Here is a 21085-nt window from a genome sequence, read left to right on the forward strand (position 1 = left end):
GAGATCAAACTCATGCTGCAGTGGCTGTGGATAGCTTCATGGTGCTGAGACTTAGCTCCTTGCGACACCAGGGAGGCCCTAAAATTTTTTTTCACACTTTATTACTTTTTGGTATTACAGGATGCTCTAGATTCATCTTGTGTATTTCCTGCTCCATCCTAGGTAAGATGTTTCTCTAAGGTGACTTGGTTGCTTTTTCTGGAGACCTGTATATGGGTGCGAGGTGTGCTTGCTGCTACTAAGCTTTTGTTTTGTAGGTCCTCTTAGCTGAGAAGGCAAGGAAATACATGTGTGTACTAACCAGTGTATATGCACGTATCTGTACACGCTTTAGTGTGTAACTGTGTGTATATCCATATTCAGTCAAACAAGATGAATGTATCCTCTCCAACTCTAGTCCACCATCACAGCGATCACCCTAGCTGTCTCCCCTTTCCTACCTATAAACTCCCCTTCAACCTGAGAAGCCCAGTGCCCAGCACCTGCCATCCATTTCCTTAGTTGCTCAGTTCCAGCAGCACCAACAGGAGTCTGGGAATTGTTAATCCTCACCCTCCGTGGGAAACCCCTTGTTAACTCAAGCACAGCGCTTGTCATTCCTTTTGCCTTTAGTTTTACAGACACGACTGATTTCCAGAGTTACGAGGGACAGCCCGTTTTCTGCCACCCCTTTCGGTGAGGTTGTTTTACACCTGTATACAAAATTCCTTTTTTCTACCATCAGGCAAATTTCCAGCCCATGTGGAGTCAGCTCAGCTCGACTCTGGGAGTCCTTCTTTCCCCTGGCCTCCCTTCCTCTTTTCTACCACTCCTCCCTTTTCCTGAAACCCAGGGCACACCCTGCTAGCCCTTCACCCAGTGTCAGTGGGTGTCGGTGTCAGTGTCAGCTGAGGAATGCATGTTGGGCTCTATTCTCAAGGAGCAAAGGGGAGTTCTGGCCACCAGAGGGTGAGGCTCCAGGAGTCTCTGCAGGTTGAGAGAAACTAAGAAACATGAACCCTTTCTCTTGCTCATGTGCACGGTCTCTCATAGCACTACGTCGGGATGTTATTATGCTGACTTAACTGCCATCCACAGACAGGAGGACGGAAAGGAAGCAAGGGGGTGATTGGGGACCAAGGACGCCACGCCACTGCCTGGAAGGCTGTTGGGACCAGCGGCGGGCTGGGGGGAGTCGGTCATGCCACCGCCTCGCCACACCTTTCTACAGGATGTAAGCTTCCCGGAGCAAGTCATTCATGGAGACAAAATGTCATTCTCCTTTCAACATCATGTTCTTCAAATTTCTCTATCATGTTTATTTTTAAAAAGCCTTCAGAGTATTGGAGCACCATGAAAAATCACCCACTCCTCCCTGAAAGGTAGACTGAATAGCTTTCTCATAGTTACAATAGTCCCTGGGGCTCTAGGGTGGGGGTGTCTGAAGTTTGAAGTGACATCCTGCATCCTTTCTCCCCCTGGGGAGGCGGAGGGAGCTTGACAGCTAGCTGATCACTTCTTGCCTTTGATAAGCACCTTTCTTATTCTAATTACACCTTCCCCTAAAGTAACTTTTTCCAGCTTCCCCCCTCAACCCACCCCTTACATCCCTGTTTAAAAGCAGCCTATTCAGACAGCTTGCAAAGGATGTTTTGGGACCGTTTAATCGGGGAAAGGGAACCTGTAGAGGATCTTATCTCGGGTGAACGTCTCGAACATCCAAGATTATCTCCCTGTCACCTTGTGACCCATCTTCTTCATGCCACCTTTTAATTTTGGTAGCAATTATGGTGTATATGGATAATGCCCATTAGCATATTCATGGTCATCTCTTCATATTTATTGTCCACATAGCTCATTAATCTTCATCTACTTTGTGTATTTGACAGCTCAATCTATTTTGCAATCTCTGGGAAGCAGCCATAGCCCCCTAAAGCCTTTGTTTTCCTGTAAATAAACTGTGTTGGGGACCAGAGGACAATGGTGCAGCCCGTGGTGATTGACACCAGCCACTGCTACTAATCAGGACGGGGCTTCACTGCCAGCTGAGTCGAGTGCATTATGGGGCCATTGTTACAACGCTGCCAGGGCAAGAACACACACAGCCAGTCACCTTCGCAAGATGGGTTGATTGTTCTTCAAGATTAGACCGAGTTGCCTTATTATCCGTCCCAGACAACAAGGCATCTCACCCAAACAGACACATTTGTAGGAACGGCCGGTACACTGGCCAGATTTGAATTGCTAATGTATAATCTGCCCGGCACAGATGTGCAATGAATATTTGGATGTTGTTTTGCCCGTCAGTCGAGGAGGCTGAATTGATGAGATGATGAGTATTCAGTGACGGGTCCTGGATGTTGGCCAACAGCAGAGTTTGAGCACTTGCGCTGACGATAATCAGATTACCCTGCAAAGTGCCTCTGCCCTAATTCAACGGCAAATTCTGTTACAGAGACTGTTTGGTGGAAAGCTCCCATTCCTTTTTGGTGTAATGGGATGTTTTGATATGCTTTTCCCATTTGGGAAAGGTTTCCCACGTTGGCTTTATCATGTCCTCACCTGCCAACGCTTGGTGCAGGTGGAGCAATAAGGAGCTGACTGTTGAGTCTGAATTCACCACATTCTAGCTTATTTTCTTATACTCTTTTTAGCTAGTTTTCTCATCTATTAAAATGGGTTGAAAATTTTATCAACTCTATTGAGCTGCTGGCAAGATCCAGTGAGCTGATGAGCAAAGTCCTAGAACAATGGCTCACAGTAATTGCTCAACAAATGTTACCTGTTACTATAGTATCGGTCATTTACTTTTTCTCAATATTGTTGTGGTCAACTAATTTGGAGATAATGGAATTAAAGGTAAATCATCTACACGACATCCAACCCTTGCGTGACCTCTACTCTCCTGCTTTACCAGGTGTATTTCCAGTAGAACAGAACAACTGGTGGAGATGGCCACAGGGACTGGGAGGCAGTGAAGGCTCAGTAGCTGCGCCCAGGTGTGCAGATGGCAGAGCAGAGTAACAGTGAGCTTGGAAGAGTGTGCATGAGAGAAGCTTTTACCGTGAGCGCACCCATCCCTGCTGTGGGTGACTTACTTTGTAGCTTGGATTTTCCAAATGCCCAACTGTATCCTTCCTTTTTCCCTCCCGCCCACCTTCCTTCCTTGTTAGTTTTTGGACAGTATTGACTTCCTCCCCTCAGGTGTAGTTCCCATGGTTCCCCCCCCCTCACAGTACCCATGATCCATCATCACACTTCCTTGTGCTTCTCCCTCCTGTTCTGACCTTTCTCCCTCCCCCTTCCCTCAGATCTATGGCCAGCTTGCAAGTTTTATCTTTCTTCCTGTCCCTTGGTTTCTCTAGATTCCACATATCAGTATTTCTCTTTCTCCTGCTGGCTCACTTTGCTTAGAATGATCTCTTCTGGCTACTTCCATGTTGCTGCAAATGGCATGTGTTCATCTTTTTTTGGTCACTGAATAGTATTCCTTTGTGTATGTATACCACATCTTCTTGATCCACTTATCTCTTTTGGGGCATTTAGGTTTTCTCCATATCTTGGCTATTGTAAATAGTGCTGCAATAAACATAGATATGCAGGTTTTTGGTTTTGGTTTGTGTTTTTTTTTTTTTTGCAAACACTCAACTCTTAAAACCCTTTAAGTTAAATGAGCTTGAACCTCTGCTTTATGCAACCTAAGTGGCTCCAAGAGCTCCATGAGGACTCTGACTGCCCTGACATCCACTGCAGTGAGGTGGGAAGCGTAGCCTTAGCTCAGTGACTCCCAGGGCTGGGGATGGGGCGGGGGGGGGGGGGGGGGGCGGGCGGTGGGCAGCATATCAGCTTCTCTTTTTAGGGTCAGAGGACTAATTTGAAGACAGAATAGCACCTCGCTCACACTTGCTGACTCAGACTGCTGTATTTATTTCAAATTTCCTAGAGTGTTGGAGGACATGCTATATTTACAATTATCAAAGGGGAGCAGACTGAAAGACGCTGTTCAGTGCAGAGCTCTGGCTGGATCAGGTTACCTGGGGTTGAGCTCTTTTCAGTCGTGCAGTTGTGTGCCCTTGGGTGCCTTTTACCTTGCAGAGCTTCCTCCTGTGTATAAGACAGGGGATAATCATATCCACCTCAAGAGATTGCTCTGAGGATGACAAGGGAAACCAGTAAAGCCTTTCTAAGTCTGAGGACGTGTGCAGGGCAGCTTTGGTGCAGTGGAGGGAGTGTCACCGTGCAGGCTGTGCAGTGCTGGTGTTTGGTGAGGGCTATGGTGTACCGAAGAGTGGTTGGACTTGGAAGTCAGAGACTTGAGACCTTTCACATCTCTCTGGGCTGTGCCACATGGGCAAGTTGCTTAGCCACACTCACCTGTAAGGTGAGGAATTAACTATGTACCCCTCAGCAGGGTCAGTTCTAAATGAGTTATTGCTATGCATCATGTCAGCACACAGTAAGTGCTAGAATCACAACTGATGAGGTCCTGGACAATTCTCACTTAAGAGTTTCATGCTTCTATTTTCTTCAACTTCACTTAGTTTTGGAAACTGTGAACACCTCCTATGGACAAAGTTTTATCCAGGGGATTCCTCCACTGTTGTTTCCTGTTCCAGGGTATCACAAGCCATCTACAGTAATTCCCAAAGCCTAACAAAACTAGACCTAACCTTTAAGGTGATCTTGGCCCAAAGACTCCTCAGGTTCCCTTGACTGTGGGCTAGAATTCTAGCCACTTCTCAGGGGATACAAGTCAGCAGAGGCTGAGCATGCTACTGTTGTCCCTAATGTCAGCATAGTCTTAGGAGCTTGTGAACACCTATGGGCAAAGCTCCATCCTGAACTGAGGAGCCAGAGTTAACTCTTTAGAAGCCGAGTGCTCACAGCAGCCAGGGTTCTGCACTCCTCCCAGAACTATGGTGTCACTGTCATCTGTTGGGGCTGAAGACAATGAAGGAAAGATAAATTTAAGGCGCAATATTCTCATTTTGGAAGGATCTGCATAAAAATTACCAAGTAGGCACAAGTTTTAATGCTCTGAATTTATAAGCATGACTGAGTCTGCAGTCCTGTACCCCATGGCCAGTCACTAGGCCTTTCTGAAAGACTGCAGTTCCCTGAGAAACAGATGCACCAAGTCAAAATGGGGATGATCGCCCTCCCTGGCTAGTAAGCTTTCACAATGACAAAGCAAATGGAACTCGACCTTTCATTCCATAAGACTCAACATATTTGACAATCTCACTTTAAAGAACCCTTTTTTGGTAGTCATTTCATGAAAATACTCGTGATACAGACTGATAATCACAACCTGACACTGTGTCCTCTAAAGCACCCCAAAAGAGTGATACAGCGCAGCATGACCTTCCAGTCATTTTCAATATTCCCAAATTGCAAAGTAGCTTTTATACAGCCCAGGTATGTGCCAAGTACTGTTTGAGGGACTTTATGTTATGGTACTCATCATAATCACTCTGTGAGGGAGGTAGAATAGTAGTTATTCACTTTATGGATGAAGAAACTGAGGCACAAGAGAGAACTGGTCCAAGGTCACACAGGCAGTCAGGCCTGTGCTCTTAGAGCTGATTAACGTGGAGACCGGCTATTTTTTAAAAATGAATTTCGCTTTGAAGGCATGTTGAAAGTACCTCTTGTTTATTTGTACTTAGACCAACAGGTAAATACTGCACTGATACGGGTCAGTGCTGTGGGAGGGTTAGAGTGCGGAGAGGGGGAAGATCACTTCCATCTGGAAGGTGGGTGGAGGGTTAAGGAAAGCTTCTGTCATGGCATCTGAGGCAGGGCTTGAAGGATAGAGGAATGTGTTTTACCCTTAGGGGGACCTGATTTAATATAACACAAATATCACCAAAGCGGTGACTCAGATGACATTAATAACCTGAAGCAAGCTGCACACCATTTGACAGTATTCCCTCTTCGTGGCAACATCCAGTTCAGTCTAGTTTCTGACTTTGGGCTTGGCTGTCACTAAGTGGCAAAATAGACTGTGGAGATCAAAATCTGGTATTCTGTTGACCCTCCCTATGATAAACATATTTCAGTGTACAAAAATATATAAATCATCTTTGTTAAAAAAAAAAAAAATGCAGAGTTCTTGCTGTGGACCCAGGTAAAGGTGTGACTAACAGAACTTTTCCCAGCAGTAGATACTGAGGTGGAATGATTCTGGAACCACAGTGATGCTGTTCCATTAGGCTATGAAGCCAAATTAATCAATGTTCATGATGATGCACAAAATTATCAAAATCAATTAGGACACAATATGACTTCAAATTTATAGGCAAAGCAACAAAACCTAGAGAAAATATAATTAAAATATTCCAAACATGGACTTGCACCCTACTTATATCTTAATCAACATTGGTAAGATTTGGAATAATTACAGCATAAAAGATTATTGTTCTGACAAAGCAGATGAGGAGGTATTGGGGATAGGAAGGTGGCTCAGATTCAAGTATATGTTTATTTTTAAATCTTTTCGGCATTATATTCTAGTGTTCATTAATGGTTTAAAACCGGGCCTACAATTTGTAAAAATGAAATGAATGTAGCATAAACACCTTAAAAAACCATCTGGTTATACTAGCAACTTGGTGACATATTGGTAGAGCTGTTCTGTAAATGCTTCAGAGGAAAACTTTTCCTGCACCCTGGCCCTTCCAGCCAGTCCCATTGTGGTTTTTAGCGAAGGTTCATGAATGAACTTTTCTATTGCTTCTGAGAAATGCACTGGGTCAGGCTCACACAGAAACCCTGTGACACTGTGGACGATGGACTCCAAGGGTCCACCCGAATTAACAGCAATGACCGGGCACTTCATGTACATGGCCTCCAGAGGGACAATGCCAAAGTGTTCATTGCTTGGTGTGTAAAGCACACACGTGCAGCCGTGGAGGAGTGAGATTTTCTGTTTGTCAGAGAAAGACCGCAGGAAGGTCACATACTGGCCAAGGTCAGACTGCTGGACCATCCTCTTCAATTCCTGATAGTGTTCCACATTCTCCAGGACCCTCTCGTCATAACCACCTGCCATAATCAGGTGAACTTTGTCCCAGTCTTGGGACGTCAACCTTCCACGCAGGTTTACTAGGGCTTCTAGTGCCAAAGCCAGATTTTTCTTCCGTTCATATCTGTTAATGGAGAGGAATAGGAATTTTTTTCCTTTGGGGATGAGGTCATCAAGCTTCTCGGGAACAGTGGAGTCAAAGCTGGTAACATTCAGAGATGGGTAGAGGACATCAGGGTCTATGTGAGATAGAGACTTGAATGTTTTCTTAAAAATGGCAGCTGTGAACTGGCTGTTGACCAAGATGCAGTCTGCCATGCCTGTGGTGTACTCCTCAACCCAGTCAATTGGGGCCCTGTATAGGCGCTTAAGAAAAGACTCTCTCTTAGTGAGAAGCAGATCTGGGAAGTGGCAATAAAACAGGATCTTCTTGCGCCGTCTGGCCAGCTTGAACACTGGGATACAGGCAGACACCTAGCCGAAGCAAAAATCAACAGCAGATACAGTGACTGGTCAACTTCAACCAAACCAAAAAGCACACACCCCTAGCCAGTCTGCTAGTCTGTAGGCAATGTCTGATTCTCCTTTGTGTTCCCCCAGTTCTCACCCAGTACAATCCTTGGTGTATAGACATTTGCTTAACGCGTGCTAATATTTAAAGCTGCAAGTCCAGTGGTTTCCTCTAAAACAGTTCTATCCCATGGAAATACAAATGTTGTAACCACATTCAAATTTTAAGGGTGAAATCAATTTAACATATTTATCCAAAATGTTACTTCAAAATGTAATCAATACAAAAATGGTAACAAAATACTCTGCACTTTTTTCTTTCATACTAAACTCACAAAATCAAGTGTGTATTTTCACACATAGAGCATATTTCAGTGCAGATAAGCTACTTTCAAGAGCTCAATAACGATGTGTGGCTAGTAGCTACCATACTGGACAGAGCAGCTCTAGTATCTTCCTCCTCCTAAAAAAGGGAATGAATGAACTACAGTAATTTAGAGCACAGGCTCTGAAGTCAAGATTGCTAGGGGGGTGATCTCTGTTTTACTAGCTGTGTGACCATGATCAAATAATCTAATTCTCTCTGGGCCTCAGTTTCCTTTTCTGTAACATGGTGATGATTATGGCACAAATCCCTCATCCCAGAAATATGGCTTTTGTGATTCCTAAATGCACTAGCATATGTAAAATGCCAAAGAATTTAGTATAGTACATGTTCAATAAATGTTAACCACAACCATTATTAAGGAGGAACGACACTCTGGCATTATCAGAGACTTTCCAACTGGGACATCTTTACAAGGCACTCAACATGCAGCTCACTTAATTAACACCCGAAGTTAACAGCTTTAGGGCTAATGAAGGATTTGTCCAAAACTATGTGGCTAAAAAAATATCAGATATTGGGCCTCCCCGGTGGCGCAGTGGTTGAGCGCTGGGTTGCAAAGCTGCCCGCAGCCTCTGCAGCAACGGTTTGATCCCTAGCTGCTCCCAGGCCACTAAAGGAGGGTCCCACATGGTACGCAGACCTCTACTGCCGCCCGCTGCTCCCCTGAGCAGTGTACTTTGGTCCTTCTGCCTGCTCTGCTCCCCGCTCTGGCTCTGGGGAATTCTCTCACCCTCCTGCACTTCTGACTGTACCCAGTGCTTGTATAAATAAATAAATAAATAAATCTTTAAAAAAAAAAATCAGATAATTGAGCTTGAATCCCGGTCTACTTACAAGCGTGGTTTTCTCTCTATCCACTACACTCTGACCTCATGTTCATCAACTACACATAAAGGATGTTTGGTAAATGTACACCATTTTAAAAAGACAAATAGCTTCTAGGTAAATATGATACAAAATAATTCAGGAGTAACTAACAAAACAAAAACAAAAGCAAAGGTGATACCATTTCCACCTGTCAGTTTGGCAAAGATTAAAATGCTTGATAACATCCAATCTGCACAGGAGCCTGGAGTAATCGGCTGTGGGACAGTAAAGGGACACAACATCTTTGGAAGGCAAATCTGGCAATAGCTACTCTACTGACATTTAAAATGAAAAACGCCTTGACCCACCAACTTAATTTCCAGGAATTTACTCAAAGGACTTGCTTACAGAAGTAATAAACAGAAAGATATAAGGATGTTATTACAACACTGATCTATTCACAAAAAACTGATCAGTATTAGTGTCCTTGAACAGAAGAATGTATAAAATATGGTACCGCAAAAAGGCGGATTTTTCAGTCATTATGAAGAATGAAATCAATTTCTAATATTGACATAGAAGGATGTCCCAAATTTCTGGTGGAAAAGAGCAAGTTATTCAACAAGAGAGGTGTCATAATCCCGATTAATATACAGAAGAAGATAACATCTATGAGTAGACATATACATGCCAGGTTGCAGAGTTTCTGGAAGGATAATGAGGAACTATTAACAGCGGCTATGTTTAGAGAGCAGAACTGGGTTTAAACTTTTACTTCATATGCTTGTATATTATTTGAGTTTTTAGTCCTACATAATTGTTACTATTTAAAATGAAAAACTGTGTGTGGGGTGGGGGGCGGGGGGAGGTTGCATTATTTCTGTTGCCATACGAATGATTAAGAAACAAAAGGTTTCCAATGCCTGTATTACTTAAGGTCCCAAGGCCCAACTGCTGCAAGAATCACCTGATTCTCCAAAGAAAATGCAGGTTTCTGGGCCTCACCCCAGGTCTCCAGGTTGAAAACTTAAGAAGGTGGGGCCCTGTAATCTGCAACTTCAATGTCTCCCAGTTCTGATCTCTTCAGATCAGTCCTAATCTTTTGTACTGCAGACCCGGAGAGGTCATCTGAGGTCACGCAGTGCTTCCAGCAGTGGGAAAAGGAGGCGAAGCGAGGGCCCAGCGCGTGGCCGTGCTCGCGGCCGCCTCACCTGGTCACACACGACCACGTCGAACTCCTCGTCGCCGAGGAACAGCACATAGAGGGCCAGGAAGATCATGCGCACGTAGGCGCAGACCGCCGCGCCGCGGCCGCCCCAGCCCAGGCTGCGTGGCAGCCAGTCCCCGGCGCAGCGCACCGGCAGCTCCCGGCTCTCCGCGAAGCAGTGGCCCGGGTCGTAGTGCGCCGTCCAGATCTTCACGCGACATCCTCGAGCCTGCAGTGCCAGCGCCGCGTCCAGCACCAGGCGCTCGGCGCCGCCCACGCCCAGGTCCGGGTGTAGAAACAGCACCGACGGGTTGAGACTTGCGTCCTCATCCTGCCTCTGCTTCTCCGCCATGTCTTAAAAGCCGCGCCTGCGCCCTGAGCACTTCGGGGCTTCCGCGCATGCTCCCTCACTTCCGGTGGCCATTAGGGGCCGACCACGCCCCCACGACGTGTGCGCGGGTTAGGCCAGATCAGCACAACTCTATAGGTGTCTACTAACTGCCTGAGAAAATTTCTCGTCTGACCATGGCCATACCGTCCTTTTGGTAGGAATTGGGCCCTGTGAAGGACGCCATGATCTCAAGAAAGGAAAAGGAATATCTTTAGTTTCCATAGAGTAATATATCAAGTCATTTGTAGCAAAATATGTACAGGTATCTATTAGGACAACCCAGGCGTCCCCGGAGCCAACGAGGACCCTGCCAGCGGGTCTGGGGCGGGACCTGAATAGTTTCTCCAGGCGCCGATACATTGAGGGCTGCAGCAGTTTCCGGCCAGTCTTCTCAGCTTTCTGCCACCCCACTGCTTCCAGCATGGTATGGCAACCCCAGCCTGTCCTCCTCGTTCTTCGCCTCTGCAAAATGCCCCAATTTCACCTTACGCCTTGCCCTCCTTTCGTGGTTTCTTTGCTCTCCCCACCCTTCCATGCAGGTGCAGGTCTCGGCCCACGGGGCCTGGGGTCGGGAGCTGACCTGTGAGACTCACCCGTCTGTCTGCTTGTCTCCCTCTGCAGCCTGGTCCAACCCCCAGTGGCACTAACGTTGGCTCCTCAGGGCGCTCTCCTAGCAAAGCAGTGGCCGCCCGCGCCGCGGGATCCACGGTCCGGCAGAGGTAAGGATTCCTGCGACCCTCTCGGCTTTGGGCTTTGGGGGCCACAAATTCTCTGCTTCAGAGTAGGAGACACCGGGCTATTAGGATACACGAGGGCAAGCAAAGTGAGGCTTAAGTGACGCGGCCCTCGAGGTAGTTGAAGGCTTTTTGGTCTCTTGTGTCTGAGAGGTAGGCATAGCTTCACATTGCTCAGTTTCGGTCACCACCGTCAAAAGAAGGAAAGTTAGAACTGGGAAAAACTTAATTAATTGGTGTTTCTGGAGCTTTTTGCACTCATGTTTCTCACTGGGAGAGGTGGGGGTTCTGTACATACTTATCCTTTCCCCCTAACAACTTGGCCGACACAAAACTTTTCATCCCATCTCTTTTCATTCCCTCTCCCGCCCCGCCCCCAGTTATGTGTTCTTACTTCCATATGGCATGCTGTACACTTCTTCACCCAAAACCAGACCTTCAGTGTCATCTTGAATTTTGTTATCTCTTGTGTCTATCCAGTCATTTCTCAAACTAAATTATATGTGAAAATTTTCTCATCAGTTCTTCACTATTTCTTACTGCCCCACTTTAGTCCTCAAACTTCTCTTAATTTTTGCATTTTCTACCTAATGCTGCTTCTCATCAGGTCATTTCCATTCCATTCCATTCCATTCCATTCCATTGCTCTAATTCTGCCACATTTCTGCTCAGTTTCTTTGCTAATTTCTTGTTGCTGAATTTAAGAAAACAAACAAGATTTTTAGTGTGTTTTTTTCAGTCTGCCCACCTCTCGTCTTCCTCTCTCCTTGTGGTCTGCATTGCTGTTTTCTGAACACACTAGGGACATCCCTTTCCCCCAAATATACATATTTATTCTCCTATACAAAGTTCAAGGGCTCTGACTCTAAAAGCAGCAGTAACTTTGCCCCCCAGGAATTTTCTTTGTATCATGATAGCATTTATGTTTCCGTATTTATCTCCTTACTAGATCTTAGCAGAAACTGTCCAAGTCATCTCTATCCTACCATAGGTCTGACAGTAGATGATGATGAATGAAGGATTCAAGTAATTATTGTTTTGGGATTTTTGAAGGCGCTAGAGAGGTTTTCTTTAGAATACCTTTCAGGGATACATAAAAAACTGACCTTAAGAATGCAAAGAGGGATGACACTTTCCTTGTTGGCTATAACAGGCAAGTCTAAAGTCAGTGTGTTTGAACTTAGGTGAGACATTTCAGCTCAGACCACTGAAATTCTAATAAAACTGTCAGAAATGCTAAATTATCCTGAACTATTGGGAGTTTCTTGTAAAAAGATGTTCAGGTTGGAAATGTACCGGTTGGAAAGTATGTCAAGCTGTAATTTAGGTTATTTGGACTTGTGCTATTTCCTTCCCATCAAGTGTTTCAGAGAGACTGTGCTGGAATTAAAAGTGTTTCCTGTAGGTAGAGTGCCATGGGGAGTAGCCTGGTTAATGAGTGCTGTGGCAGGGGAGTCTGGCCATCTAGAACTTTTAAAGTGGGGGGGAAGGGGAGAAAGTATGTATTTATCGAATGTAAATATGATAATGAAATAACTTATTTACTTAATAAAATTGAAATCTGCAGAAGTGAAATGGAGAAACTAAACATTTGCAGACAGGTGCAGCTTTACAACTGGTGGGTGTTGATGTCACTTTAAGGATTCACCATTACTGGGATCATTATAACTGGGTAGCCCATAGTTATATGTATTGAGAGACCCTACCTATTTCCCTTCTAGAATTTTGACAGTCTGTGTTACGTGATGAGTGTAATGTAATAGGTCTAAGAACCTGTATCATTGTTTTATAAGTCTGTAATAAAAAAGTTGAAGCAAATAGTTAATAATGCTTTGGCTTTGGTAGCCTGCAGATTTACCTTCTTTCTTCATACTCAATGAAATAATTGAGGTGTTCCTTGGAGAAGAAATATGGAATTTAAGATCAGACTGTGGTTGGAGTCCTTGCTCTTTTTAATGCAGTATAAAAGGAAGTTGCTATGAGAATGAAAAGGAGCAGTAATGCACTGTAAAGTGTTGTATTGTGGCCAAGCGGGATTAATGCTTGGGGATCAGGAATAGTAAAGATAGTGGACTAGCTGGCAATATTAAAATAGTTTTTGAGGGACAGGCCAGATGGTGTTCCAGCTCTGAGGATATAATTGGGAACAAGATCAGCTGGATCTGGCCTCATGAATCTTACATTCCTGTGCGGGAAACATAAGCTAGGCTAATAAATACTCCAATTTCAAGCAGTCAGGGCTCTGAAGCAAAATAAAACAGGTTGGGGGTGGAGATTGGTGGGAATAGAGTGTTCACAGTAGGTAGCATGATAATAAACAAGCGAGCAAATGTTCAGTGGTCTAGGGAGGAGTAGGCTTCCTAGACAAAAATAATGATTGTGTGAAGACTCTTGAAGTGGGAATGAGCTTGTCTTTGAGGCACAGCCAGAAGGCCACTATATAAGAACAAGTACTGAAAAGATTAGCTATGAAAGCCAGCCTGTAAAGCTATAGGAAGAGAGAGGCAGTTTATACAGTGGTCAGAAAGAAAGGGTAAAATAGGGCCTCCCTGGTGGTGCAAGGGGTTAAGACGCAACCTGTGAAGCTATCCGCAACCTCTGCAGCATGAGTTTGATCACCCTGCTGGCCAGGGAGCTATTGGGAGCCATGCTACTCATGTCGTCTGACAAAAGTCCGGGCTTGGGGCAGATTTCCGAAAAATCAGGACACCCAGACTGCTGCGGCTGGCTCGCAACAGGGAGCAACCCACTTAACGCAGCAGACCTCTCCTGCCTCTCCTGCTGCTCGGTCCTCGGTCAGTCTGCCTGTTCTGTTCCCCACTCTGTCTCCGGTGAATCCTCTCACCCCCCACACCTCTGACCTCTACCCCAGTCTTGTATGCATAAATAAATAAATCTTTAAAAAAAAAAAGGGTAAAATAGACCCAAATTAAAATTTAGGAGATTAAAATGTTCTCTATTAACCTCTAACTAGCTTCCCAGTGGGAAGATGGGAGATATTTTGAGTATATTTTGGTTATTTTAGGGGCCTTGATTTTCAAGTCCTCTTCTATGTCCCCTGTGCCAAGTACAATTAATTCCTTTAGGGCTCTTGTAGTTCCAGGAGATTTTGAAGACAGGAACTGGACTTAGGAGGTTGTGAGATTAGTGGAAAGTGCATGGGCGCCAGTCCTGGGTCAGCCAACGGCTTACCGTTTCCACTCTGGGTTTACCTTGTAGCGCAAGTTCCTTTTATTAGCAAGGAGGAGGCTTTCAGGTGTCTGTCTCACAGCTTACATGAGTGCTTTTGTGTGTGAAAGTCTGCTCAGTGTATGAATTACTCTGTAAATCCCTGTACATACTATTTATAAGCAGTTTTCCCACAGAAACAGTCATACAGGTGGAATTCCCAGGCTATGTAGCCTGTAATAATAGTGTCAAAAATAACATCTTTGTAGTACCATGGACCCAAGTCACTATTTCACACTGATTGTTTTATTTAACACTGAAAGTTCTAGTATGAGCACAGTTTTTCTGCTGGAACCAAAACCAGACTTAGGACGCCCGCCACTCTTCTGCCCCTTTACGCAGTGAGGCAAGTTCCCTGAACTCTTCCTGCAGTCAGAGTGTGGGGTGAAGGCTGTGACAGGGCGAACTGAGAGGATGAAGATCAGAGTTGGGAGGGCAGCAAGAAGAGATGGTAGGAATTGGGTTTTCACTTCTGGTTTCTCCCTCTGTGTCCTTTTTCCAAAAATCCAGAATCAGCAGCTCACAGGTACTGGGTGAGAGATTAAGGGAGTATGTACTGGGATTTGGTTAATCGTGTGGGGTAACAATGGGACAGGGCTTCTCCCCTCTCCTTACCTAGGATTTCCAAATTGGGGAGAAATGAACTGAAGAAGATTCCTTCTGGCTTCCCCGCTCACACTTTTTAGTCCCACAATATATCACTCTAGCACTGGGGTGTGATGAGAAGCAGGCAGTGCAGAACTGCTGCTGGGTAGGGGTCAGTGACTGAGGGATTCTCCCAGAAAGAGACAGGATTTTTCTGGCCCTGGCATAAATTGCCTCCATGCAGTTAGGCTGCTTCCGTATGCCAGGGTGCCTGCATCTCATAGCTCATCTCAGGACCCTCGTGAGGGACAAGTGCTGGGCAGGTGTTTGTTTACATCCTACCCCTCTGTCCAAATAGAGTAAATTTAAAACATTTTAAAGTTGTCATTTTAAGATCAGATTACATGGAACCTTGGCTTTTTTTTTTTTTAAAGAAGTGGGGTACAGGCCAGAGTTGCGGTTGGTGGAGTGGGGTGGGGGTAGGGGGTGCGAAGATTCACCAGAGAGAGCAGGGAGCAGAAGAGGCAGATGTACCAAAACACACTGTTGAGGGGAGCAGGGGCGAGACAGGAGAGGTCTGCAGTGCCATGTGGGCTGTTCCTGGCTGGCTGGGGATTGAACTTGTGCCACCGCAAAGGCTGCAGACAGCCTCACAGTGCTGCACACAACCCGCTGCGCCACCAGGGAGGCCCTGATCCTTGGCATTTTTAAGCAGGAGTTTACTACTTGACCTCACAAAAGTACCTGTGAAGAGAAATTGACACACATTGTCCAAAGAGGCACTGTGTGTGTGAGTAGATAGATGGACTCTGAAGTCAGAACTGGATCCTCATCCCCGCGTATTCCCTGCTGGCGGTGTGCTCTTAGGCATTTTGCTTCCCTTTCCCGGGCCTCCTTTTCCTCACTTATAAACTGGAAATTATAACTACTTCCCAGGGTCACCGTGTGCAGTAGCACGTGGCAGGAACTTAATTCACAGTAGTAGTTGTGATCAGCAGAATAAAAGCCAGAATTTGGAGGCAGCTAGCAAAGAAAGTTTTTTTTTTTTTTTTTTTTTTTACTGCTTCATTAACAATGTAATGGTAGCCTGTGTTTTGATGCCGTTATAAGGATTTCCAAGACAATTCTGTTTGTAACATTTTCCACTCACAGGAAAAATGCCAGCTGCGGAACAAGGAGCGCAGGCCGCACGACCTCAGCAGGCACTGGGGGGATGTGGCGATTCTACACAGAAGATTCGCCTGGGCTCAAAGTGTAAGTGCTGGGAGGTGCAGACCTTGTGTGTCTGTTCAGTGTCACAGCCATTTGGCAGGGCTCTCTGTCGCCAGCGGTGCTTGCTTTAGTGAGATTTACAACACACAGCAGCTTCATTTGTGCCAGGTGGGCTGCGTTTGGTTTGCCTGTATATCAACCAATTCGTTTATGGCCTGGAATGACATCTCTTCATGGATTTAGTGAAAGCAAGAGAAGATCTTGTGGCTGTGTCAGAATGAATGATGGGAGCAGTGAGAACTGGAGGGGAAACTGCTTAATTAAATGAAATTGCTCTTCATTTGGTGTTCTTGTCCCACACTGAGAAATAAGAGTAACCATTTGAATAGGAACTGGGTAATTTTTCAGAGCTCACCTGGAGGCATAAGTTGATTATTATTACAGCCTAATGAAAGTGTCTCCATTTGACTGTGTTACCAAAAGTTAGTTTTGGCCTCCTTGCTTAGGTGGGTGATGAGTAGATCCTGAAGGGTGAGCATAAATCACTTCCCAAGTTCTCAGGCTTAGGATTGCTCATTAGGTGATGTTGGGAAGGAGCATGTAGGGACCCCTGTCCATTGGCTTGCTCTCCTCACTTTCTGGAGTTTCTGGTACTATGAGGCAAACCTAACCCCACTGGTTTGTGATCAAGTAGACTCTTTGGTTGACAACCTGCTTACTCCTGTTTTCTGAGTAAACCCAGTTGATGGGAAGTTGGAATAATGATAGTAGCTCTTATTTGCATAGCACTCAGGTTCAGAGAGGGAAAGTTACACGTCAGAGTCACACAGCAAGAACTGGAATCATAGATTCTGACAATTAAATCCCATGCTCTTTCCATGATGCCTACCTGGTAGAAAAGAGAAAGTTAGATTTACTTGAATTAGTTTATTAACTTGACAAGGAGTTACTAGTTTATTAACTTGACAAGGAGCTTCACTTGGATTACAAATGTATTTTATAAAGATTTCCCTAGAATTCTAAAGGTTTGGTTTGTTGTTGTTTTTTTTCTTTTTATAGTAGAGTCTTATGGTAAGCCGAGAATGCATTTAGGAAGTAATTCTTGGGGTTGAGGAGATATGAGTTGGCAGTATTCTGACAACCTTTTGGACTTTGTTAAAGGAAATTTTTCTTAGTATTTTTAGAAAGACATTTTGAAGCCCCTTGTTCTTCAGAGTATCTGGGGAATTCATTTAAAATCCTTCTTAAGAAGGTGGTGGAATCTATTTAGGGGGTTAATCTGACTTGTACATGCACTTTTCTCCTGTTATGAAGCCAGGCTTGCTTGCTGCTACTGCTTGAGTCCTCCCAGGACTGAATAGAACCTCTTGAAGTCACAGACCACGGTCTCATCACACAAAAGAGATGTTTTCGGTGAAAGGACAGGGTTGGGAATTCTTATCCACATATCCACGTCATGTAGCTTTTCTGAACTTCCTAGAAGTTCAGAATTTTTTTCAGGTTAATATTAATAGCATTTCTTGAGAGCTCATTTTAAGCTTGTGTTCCTTGTGTATTCCCTGTCCTAGGTGAGTAGTGGGGCTGAAGCCATGGCCTGTAAGTGACAGACTATGACATGAGTTTGCTTTCCAATTCCTCCCTCCCTCTGATCCTGAGAGCTGCACCCCCAGCTTCGTGCTTGGTGGCTGGAGTGACTGATACTGCTTCAAAGTAGGGAGAATGGTCAGGTTTCTCCCTTGATGAGATCCGTGTTCTAATTATTAATGGGAAAATGAGTAGAATCTATTTCTTTCCTCCAATAAACTTACAGATATACATCAGACTTAACTAATATGTTGCCTAGGAAGTTTGCTCTTTGGAGATGGAGAATGTTAAAGCACTAAAATATGTGGAATTAGAAATCTCTCCATTCCATACTGGCTGTGTGTCCTTAGGCAAGTAATAACCCCTTAATCCTCAAATTAATATGTAATTAAACATATTAATATTTGCCTCATTTACATCATGAATTTGTTGATTAAATATTTGAAAACACTTTATAACTTAGAATGTGATCCTCATCCTTTAAGTGCTGAGTATATTGTATTTATATTGAAGGTTGTCTTTATATCTGATTTTATGTGTCTGTATATACCCCAGTGCCATCACACCCTCAAAATACCTGCAATCATAATTTTAGGAATATTTTTAAATGATCTAAATGATACTCTTAGATGAATCATAGGTGTTTTCCCTTACCCCACCCAGCTTTTCCCCAGGCAGTCTTTTATATTACCAATATAAATTTGTAATTGCTAAATTATTATTGCTAAAAGTAAGCATGCCTTCTCTTCTTATTTCTAGTGGCCCCGTTCCAGTATTGGTTATGAGTCTTCTGTTCATCGCTTCTGTATTTATGTTGCACATTTGGGGCAAGTACACTCGTTCATAGATTCAGCTCCATCCATCTGTCTGTCATCTGAAGAAGAAAGGAAAAAAAACCAACATATCTTGGACCAAAGCATAGTGATTTTCTGTTCATGAGAAATTTTCTGTAAGCTTATTGTTTTACAGGGAACTTAACAAGAATTGATTTTGAAGAATCAATTTTTTTCTATGGCTAATAAATTTTAATTCATTTATACCGAGTATGATTGCTGATGTCTGACTGCTAGGTCCTTAGCCCCTTTGCCTTTAGGTTTATAAATAAATATGTAGAAAATGTGTCTTGTGGAGATTGTTTTCATTGTTGGATTGACAGTTCCTTATATGTTCATGTAATCATTCAAATTCGAGCTGCTGTAATTGACTTTGGCTTGCTTTCTTCTAGGTATTTCTGTCCTGGTGATTGTCATTTTGGGTGTTCTGCGGTTTTCAAGGAGTGTGCTTATGACTCCATCAGGCAGATCTGTGTTCAAAGGCAGCTTGTACCCAGGGGAGTAGTCATAGAAATCAAACCAGAAATCTTGGATCAAACCCTTCTCCATTCTGTTCTTTGTCTCTAAAACCAAAGAGACAATATTTTTGTCTCTTTTCCCAATTGTCAATTCTTTGATTGTAGACTAGGGTTCCATCTATTTATCATTTGTCCCTAAACCTGAATATAATTTTGAAATAATGTTTTGAAATTTTGAAATTAAGTTTTGAAATAATTCATTTGGTAAATTGAATTTATCAAATGAAATTTTGTTTTCATTTTGAAAGTTAAAGAACTTTCTAGATCAGAGTAAGATGCCAGCTTTTCCAAACTGAGTTGATACAATTCCAAACCAAAGTAACATTTTTAAAGTTTCGGTTAGCTTATGTTGCCTTTCTGGGTATAAGCATTCAGTTTCTGATAAACCCTAGGAAATACCAATGATAAGTGAAAGGTACATACTCCAGGATTCTAGGACAAGGGTTCTAGAGAGTAAGCAATCCCTGTGAAGTACTCTAGTTGTCCAGCAGTCACAAAATGATAAAATGGATTAGTTAAAAAACAGTTTTTAAAACTTTTTTAAACATTCCCTTAAAAGTAAATTTATTTTTTAAAAATTGCTAGAATAGTTAAGCACTTTCACAAGTATTTTTCTTAAATCCTGGCTGAAAGTAATTTTAGGTCCAAAGTGCTAAATTAAATGATGAAAGTGTATATATCTTTAAAAAAGGTTTCTTAGGGAATATATGGGTGTGTGTGCTCTTACAGTGCCTAACTAATGGCAAATTATTGGGGGAAAATGCTGAAAGACTGGTTTCCTTGGATCCTTGCAATTTCTTATTGTACAAAATAGGCTATTTTGCTTTGAAAGCGAGGGAGAGAGCCTCAGTTTCATTTGGAAAAAAAGATGATTGTAATGATTATAATGAGGTTACCCTTTACACCCCCTTGCATCCTTCCCCCCATATTCAGGTTGATGATGCCAATAATGGGTAAAAATTATGCTTTAAACTAAAAAAAGGAATTTTTTTCTTTGCCCTGAGGGGGTCTGTTTTTTTTTCTGGGGGAGGTGCTAAAGCCACTTGGGGGAGCTCTTTGGTTATGAGGGGTGCCTTCTCTGTACAATACTGCCCATTACCCGTATCAGCCTAGCAGTAGTCCCTGTGGGCTGATTGTTAAAGTCACTGAATTTTCTGAGTTAATAGTTTATAAGAGAAAGCTCTCGCAGTGGTGCACAAGGAGATGCTTCCTCTGGCGGAAGGGGAAGTTGAAGGTTGGATATAACGTGTAGCATCTATTATATAGCTCTTTTGGCTTTGATGACACAATGCTGATACCATAGCTGAGACTCTTAGTGTTCAAGCTGTTCTTTTCCCTTTATTTCAATTAAAAAAATTGTAAAATACACAAAAAGTACCATCTTAACCACTTTCAAAAATTCAGGTCATTGGTTATTAAGTAAATTCATGTTGGGCAGCCATCGCCACTACCCAGCTCCAAAAGTTTTTTCATCTTGCAAAACTGAAACTAAACCCACTAAACAAGAACTCTGCTCTCCCCTCAGCCATGGCACCTACCCTCTGTTTTCTATGAATTTGAGTTTACCTCCTAGGAATGAAATTACCTGGGGTTTTGACCCCATATGATGGTCTTCACTTGGTATAATGTCCTGAAGATTTAACCATGTTGGCATATATGTCAGACTTCTCCTTTTTAAGGCTGAATAATAGTCTGTTGTGTGTATATGTCACATTTATCTTTCTTTTTAAAAAGGGATTCCTGCTCTAGGGCACCAGGAACTAGACAGTATAATTCTGAAAGCGTAACAAACTACAATAGATTTTTTTTTTTTAAGGTTTATGCATATAAGAGCTGGGGTAAAGGCCAGAGATGTGGAGAGTGAAAGGATTCACTAGAGACAGAGTGGGAAGCAGAAAAGGCAGATGTACTGAAATACACTGCTGAGGGGAGCAGTGGGCGAGACAGGAGAGGTCTGCTGTGCCATGTGGGTTAGCTCCCTGGCTGGGGATCAAACTTGTGCTGCAGTGGCCTGCTGATAACTTCATAGTGCTGCGTCTTAATCCCTTGCGCCACCAGGGAGACCCAAATTATAGTAGATCT

At 43.6% G+C, this 21085-nt stretch overlaps 2 protein-coding genes across 2 annotated transcripts; one reads left to right on the forward strand and one right to left on the reverse strand.

Moving 5' to 3' along the window:
* Positions 1 to 3864: 3864 nt before the first annotated feature.
* ALG2 (ALG2 alpha-1,3/1,6-mannosyltransferase) lies at positions 3865 to 10293 on the reverse strand. The gene is made up of 2 exons (XM_037492716.2): positions 9923 to 10293; positions 3865 to 7480 (listed from the first exon to the last, which is right to left on the reverse strand). The coding sequence occupies exons 1-2, from the start codon at positions 10268 to 10270 to the stop codon at positions 6578 to 6580; spliced, it is 1251 nt and encodes a 416-aa protein (XP_037348613.1). The 5' UTR covers positions 10271 to 10293; the 3' UTR covers positions 3865 to 6577.
* Positions 10294 to 10600: 307 nt separating this feature from the next.
* Positions 10601 to 18692, forward strand: SEC61B (SEC61 translocon subunit beta). Its single transcript, XM_037492717.2, has 4 exons — positions 10601 to 10733; positions 10931 to 11028; positions 16009 to 16110; positions 18412 to 18692. The coding sequence occupies exons 1-4, from the start codon at positions 10731 to 10733 to the stop codon at positions 18497 to 18499; spliced, it is 291 nt and encodes a 96-aa protein (XP_037348614.1). The 5' UTR covers positions 10601 to 10730; the 3' UTR covers positions 18500 to 18692.
* The last annotated feature ends 2393 nt before the right edge of the window (positions 18693 to 21085 follow it).

This window comes from Talpa occidentalis, unplaced genomic scaffold, assembly GCF_014898055.3.
Source record: "Talpa occidentalis isolate TD23 unplaced genomic scaffold, MPIMG_talOcc4v2.1 talOcc4.7, whole genome shotgun sequence".
In the NCBI taxonomy this organism is placed as follows: domain Eukaryota; kingdom Metazoa; phylum Chordata; class Mammalia; order Eulipotyphla; family Talpidae; genus Talpa; species Talpa occidentalis.